The sequence below is a fragment of the Mus pahari genome, unplaced genomic scaffold (assembly GCF_900095145.1).
Source record: "Mus pahari unplaced genomic scaffold, PAHARI_EIJ_v1.1 scaffold_10981_1, whole genome shotgun sequence".
Taxonomy (NCBI): Eukaryota; Metazoa; Chordata; class Mammalia; order Rodentia; family Muridae; genus Mus; species Mus pahari.
The window spans coordinates 1-6,757 of NW_018392867.1; the positions used below are offsets into that span (position 1 = coordinate 1).

General features: G+C 40.7%; 1 protein-coding gene across 2 annotated transcripts in view; it reads right to left on the reverse strand.

The window, feature by feature from the left end:
* Positions 1–2,516: 2,516 nt before the first annotated feature.
* Positions 2,517–6,757, reverse strand: part of LOC110315215 (vomeronasal type-2 receptor 116-like) — a 27,053-nt gene continuing 22,812 nt past the window's right edge. For both annotated transcript variants that reach the window (XM_029534713.1, XM_021189326.1), the window contains exon 6: positions 2,517–3,421. In XM_029534713.1, coding sequence (XP_029390573.1) covers positions 2,517–3,421 — 905 coding nt within the window. The remainder of the gene's footprint in view (positions 3,422–6,757) is intronic.

Genomic DNA, 6,757 nt, shown 5'->3' on the forward strand with positions numbered 1-6,757 from the left:
CCATGTTCTCTATGGAATCTTCTGCAGCTGAGATTCTCTCTTCTATCTCCTGTATTCTATTGCTGAAGCTCACATCTATGGTTCCTGATTTCTTTCCTAGTGTTTTTATCTCCAGAGTTATCACATTTTGGGTTTTCTTTACTGCTTCTATTTCCCTTTTTAGGTCTTGGATGGTTTTGCTCGTTTCCATCACCTGTTTGTTTTTGTTCTCTTCTCTCTCTTTAAGGANTTCTACCTCTTTAGAAGTATTCTCTTGTTTTTCTGTGAGGACTTGTGTCTCTTTAGCAGTGTTTTCCTGCATTTCTTTAATAATCCCTTCTTAAAATCCTCTAACTGCATCGTGAGGCATGCTTTTAAATCCAGTTCTTGCTTTTCGGATGTGTTGGGGTATTCAGGTCTGACTGAGGTGGGAGTGCTAGGTTCCTATGATGGTGAGTCGTCTTGGTTTCTGTTAGTAAAATTACTAAGTTTGCCTTTTGCCATCTGGTGATCTCTGGAGTTAGTTGTTGTAGTTGTCTCTGGTTGGAGTTTGTTCCTCCTGTGATTCTGTTAGCCTCTGTCAGCTGTCCTGGGATTCCAGCTCTCTCCTGATTCTCAGTGGTCAGATTACTCTCTGCAGGGAAGCTCTCTTCTAGCAGGGAATATTCACAGAGGGCTGTGGTTCAGATATGCCTCCTTGCTGAAGAAGTAGGCCCAAAACAGGTCTTGTGCCAGAAGATGTGTTGCCNCTGCAGATTATTCACTTACCTGCACAGTGTAGCCACTGAGGGACCCTGGACATAATATGACTCTCTCACCTGCTCTGGCAGACAGAACCCTCACAGGTGGCCACCTTTCCTCTGGAGAGATAGGTGCCCAAATTTCTGGAACCCAAAATAGAGTCTGTCCCAGAAGTTAGGTTGCTTCTGTCTGTCCTGAAGCTGTGTAGCTTCTGTGGTCTACACTCTTGCCAGCGCAGACTCGAGCCCAGAACCTGCGTTACTTCTCCAGGCTACCCTCTAACAGGCAGTGGACTGGAGCAAGACGGCTCACCTTCCGGCTCAGGCCTTGAGACTGCTCCTGGGCAGACACCCCGCCTTGGGTAGGATAGGTGCCGGATGGCTGGAACCAGAAATGGGATCCTTCCCAGAAGCTGTGATGCCTCTCCAATCCACCCTTTCCCCAGCAGTGCACCGGAGCAAAGATGGCTTACCTTCTAGCTCAGGCCTTGAGACTGCTCCTGGGCAGATACCCCTCCTTGGGCAGGAAAGGTGCCGGGTGATGGTTCAGGCCAGGAGACTGCTCCAGGGCAGACACCCCTCCTCAGGCGGCATAGGCGCTGGGTGTAGGTTCAGGCCAGGAGACTGCTTCTGGGCAGACACCCCTCCTCAGGCAGGATAGGCCCGGGATGACTGGAACCAGAAACAGGATCCTTCCCAGAAGCTGTGATGCCTCTCCAATCTGCCCTCTCCCCCCCCCCCAACGGCAGTATTCCTATAATTCTTTAAGGGACGGTTTTGTTTCCTCTTTAAAGGCTTCTACCTGTTCACCTGTGTTCTGTACTCCTTTAAGGGTGTCATTTATGTCCTTCTTAAAGTCCTATATTGTCATCATGAGAAGTGATTTTAGATCCAAGTCTTGCTTTTCACATGTGATATTGTACCCAGGACTTGCTATGGTATGAGAATTGGGTTCTGATGATGTCCAGTAACCTTGGTTTCTATTGCTTATGTTCTTATGCTTGCCTCCTGCCATCTGATTATCTCTAGTGCTATCTGTCCCCACTATCTCTAACTGGATCCTATCCCTCCTGTTATCCTGGTTGTATCAGAACTTCTCAGAATCCAGATGTTTCTGTGATACTGTGATTCTGGTATCCTGTGATCCTGAGATCTTGGGTGTGTCAGAGTTCCTGAGAATCAAGCGGCCTTTAGGAACCTGAAATTCTGGTATGATCAAGCTCCTGAGAGCCTATGATCCTGGGTATGTTAGAGCACCTGAGAGTCATGCTTCTTCTGGGTGTTGTGGGACTGGGTGGGAAGCTATTGCCCAATGTCTTCTCAGGCCACTGGCTTAGAAGTAACTGGTGCCACTGGCAAGTGGTGGAGGAGCAGTCCTGTGTCCCTTTATCCTGTTGGCCCCTGTGTGAGGGCAGATGTTTTGACCTCCTCACCTATGATCCTGGGCATGTTAAAGTACTTGGAAATTGAGCTTCCTCTGCGAATTGTGGGACTGGGTACAGAGCTAGCAACCAAGGTCTTCTCAGGACACTGGCTCAGAATGGAAGGACAAGTTCTTATTTTTAAATGTAAATTGGTTGTGTAATTTTAATGAATATATCTAATGGAGGAGGAAAAAGAAAAAGAAAATAAATTAAGCATAGAGGAGACAATGTACAGAAAACTAGCATACATGACACTGCTATCCATTATAATTAGACAGGGAATGACAGTAGCTAGTTAAGATATTCATCTTGCATTTCTTCTAGGAGGTTCTTCTGTATTAATATTTCTCACTTACAATTATAAAATGAAAGGTTAGGATGAGCCTTTCCATCTTAACTTTTGAAGAGAATTTCTCTCTGGTCTTAACAAAATGATGTAGCACTTGGGGATGAAGATGCATCCCAGCAGACCTGCACTGGAGGCCAAGATGGAAAACACCTCCACAGCCACCATGAACTTTCCCTTGGTACTGTAGTAGACAGGGAGAAAAGTAACCCAGACACTACAGAACAACAGCATGCTAAATGTCAAGAACTTAGCTTCATTGAATGTGTCAGGAAGGTTCCGGGCCAAATAAGCCATAATGAAGGTCCCTAAGGCAAGAGAGGCTTGGTATCCCAGGACAGAGTAAAATGAAATAATTGAGCCCTTGTTGCAAAAAATAATTATTTTGCCATGCTCAGAGAATGCATCCCTTTCAATAAAGGGAGGAGAAATTCCCAGCCAGATTGCACAAAGAATAATTTGTATGAGAATACATGTAAGAATGATGTAGTTGGGTAACCCTGACACCAAGCAGTGCCTCATCCTTCTTTCAGGGACTATGACATTGAAAGCCAGAACCACAGTAACTGTTTTGGCCAACACTGTGGAAACAGCAACTGTAAATACAAGTCCAAATGTGATTTGCTGTAGGAGGCAGGTGACTGAGTTTGGATGGCCAATAAAAAGAAAAGAGCACAGGAAAGAAAAGATGAGTGAGCTGAGTAAGATGTAGCTCAGGCTACGATTGTTGGCCTTCACAATGGGAGTGTTATGGTGCTTCACAAAGATCCCTAGGGCCACAGCTGTGAATACAGAGAAACACAAGGCCATTAAAGCTAGAGTCATTCCTAAGGGCTCTTCATAGCTTAGAAAGACCACTGCTCTGTGAATGCAGTGGTTGTGCTCTGTGTTGGCATATTGGTCCTCTTCACATTTCAAACAATGATCCACATCTGATGGAGAAAGGAAAATTATCATTAGTGCTGGTTCAGTCTCTTTTTTTGGACAGAAAATTTCCATTATGTGTTTAAAGAATTTATGTTGAAATTGTTTGCAATATATTCATTTTGTTGCTGAAGATATAATTAAAGGGATTTAATTTCTTAATTCTCATTATCTTATGGGGAAATAAATCATGAAATCATTTCTGTATATATTTAATTCTGTGTTGATAATATCATTTATCATGTCAGAGAGTACAGCTTTCTTAGTACATTTTGAATGCTATGATGAAACAAAATGGTGATAAATTCACAGAAGGTAAAATCATTAACCACAGTTTTACTGAATGGGTTTTAAAATAAGAAGTCCCATAGTTCCTGTCACTACTGAAGGTGGACTCTGTCTTCTACTCAGACAAGACCTGTGATACATAGTTTAAAATTAATACCCCAAATCAAATACATTGCTATAGAAGCAATACTACATGGAATCAATAGACTTAATGTGTATGTATATTTGTATGTGTGATTTCCTATAAAGGTTACAAGGAACCTTTTGTGTATGGAATGAGTGTGAGTGTGGAATTGAGAAAAAATGCATAAAACATAGTAATAAGGTTTGAAAAGTGCAACAAATAAATATGTAAATACACTCTTTGTTGAGTCCTCATAGGCCAGTTGGGACACCAAAATTCTGTATCTTGTTCATAAGAAGCAGTAATCTCATCATTGAAGATAAATCTTTCTATATATTCTAATCACTAAAAAGCCCTACATATTGATTCCATCACCTTTGACATCAGACAGCAAGTACTTTATTCCCTAATTTCTCTCTATGTAAAACCAAGATTCTGTGAATGTACTTGAGAATGAAGTAGATATTGGTAAATAGCATAAGATGCTATCACTGGAACTCCAATCAAGAATATTTACTCCATCCAGTTGTTTTAAGCAATAGTATTCCATTCAAAAAATGTAATCCGCACCATTATATGTAGTAAACTTCATTGCAATTATGCTAAATCATTGGAATTTTGCAGAGAGACATAATATGCTCTAAGGATTTTTAAGTCTTTATTTCTAGAGCAATGCATTTACTGACTTCTGTAATAACTTGGCTCAACTCTGAAAAAAAAATATGCTTCTCTTGCAAAAGACCTGAGCTAAATTCCCAGCACCCATGGCAGGAGTCCCACAACATTTTGTCTTTAAATATATATTCATCTCTTTTTTTCATTTTTTATTACAAGATATTTTCTTCATTTACATTTCAAATGCTATCCTGAATGTCCCCTAAAACCTCCACCTGCCCTGCTCCCCTGCCCACTCACTCCCACTTCTTGGCCCTGGCATTGCCCTGTATGGGGCATATAAAGTTTGCAAGACCAAGGGGCCTCTCTTCCCATTAATGGCCAACTAGGCCATCTTCTGCTATATACATGCAGCTAGAGACATGAGCTCTGGGGGTACTGATTACTTCATATTGTTGTTCCACCTATAGGGTTGCAGACCCTTTCAGTTCCTTGGGTATTATCTCTAGCACTTCCATTGGTGTCTCTGTGTTCTATCCTATAAATGACTGTCCGCATCCACTATATTTATATCCACTATATATATCCAATATATCCATCTATATTTGCCAGGCACTGGCATAGCCTCACAAGAGATAGCTATATCAGTGTACTTTCAGCAAAATCTTGCTGGGTTATGCAATAGTGTCTGTGTTTGGTGGCTGGTTATGGGATGGACCCCAGGGTGGATCAGTCTCTGGATGGTCCATTCTTCCATCTTAGCTTCAATCATTGTCTTTGCAACTTCTTCCATGGGTATTTTATTCCCTATTTTCAGGGGGAATGAAGTGTCCATGTGTTGGTCTTCCTTCTGCTTGATTTTCTTGTGTTTTGCANATTGTATCTTGGGTATTCTAGGTTTCTGGNCTANTATCCACTTATCAGTGAGTGCATATCAAGTGAATTCTTCTGTGATTGGGTTACCTCACTCAAGATGATATCCTCCAGATATATCCATTTGCCTAAGAATTTCATAAATTCATTGTTTTTAATAGCTGAGTAGTACTTCATAATGTAAATGTACCACAGTTTCTGTATCCATTCCTCTGCTGAGAGTCATCTGGGTTCTTTCCAGCTTCTGGCTATTATAAATAGGGCAGCTATGAACATAGTTCAGCCTATGACCTTATTACAAGTTACCACAGTTAAATCAGAATCAGATAAATGATCTTAACAGTCCCATTTCCCCTAAGGAAATAGAAGCAGTCATTAATAGTCTCCCAACCAAAAAAAGCACAGGACCAGATTGGTTTAGTGCAGAGTTCTACCAGATTTTCAAAGAAGACCTAATTGCAACTCTCCTCCAACTATTCCACAAAATAGAAACAGAAGGAACTCTACCCAATTCATTCTATGAAGCCCCAATTACTCTGATACCTAAATCACACAAAGATCCAACAAAGAAAGAGAACTTCAGACAAATTTCCCTTATGAATATCGATGCAAAAATACTCAATAAAATCCTCGCAAAAGAATCCAAGAACACATCAAAACAATCATCCATAATGACCAAGTAGACTTCATACTAGGGTTGCAGGAATGGTTTAATATACAGAAATCCATCAACATAATCCACTATATAAACAAACTCAAAGACAAAAATCACATGNTCATCTCATTAGATGCTGAGAAAGCATTTGAAAAATCCAACATCCCTTCATGATAAAAGTCTTGAAAAATCAGGAAGTCAAGGCCCATACCTAAACATAATAAAATCAATCTACAGCAAACCAGTAGCTAACATCAAAGTAAATGGAGAGAAGCTGGAAGCAATCCCACTAAAATCAGGGACTAGACAAAGCTGCCCACTTTCTCTCTACCTATTCAATATTGTACTTGAAGTCCTAGCCAGAGTAATTAGACAACAAAAGGAGATCAAGGGGATACATACTGGACAGGAAAAGTCAAAATATCACTATTTGCAGATGATATGATAGTATATATAAGTGACCCTAAAAACTCCACCAGAGAACACCTAAACCTGATAAACAGCCTCAGTGCAGTAGCTAGATATAAAATTAACTCAAACAAATCAATGGCCATTCTCTACAAAAAGGATAAACAGGATGAGAAAGAAATTAGTGAAACAACACTCTTCACAATAGTCACAAAAAATATAAAATAACTTGGTGTGACTCTAACCAAGGAAGTGAAAGATGTGTATGACAAAAACTTCAAGTCTCTGAAGAAAGAAATTGAAGAAGATCTCAAAAGATGGAAAGAACTCCCATGCTCATGGATTGGCAGGATTAATATAGTTAAAAATGGCTATCCTGCC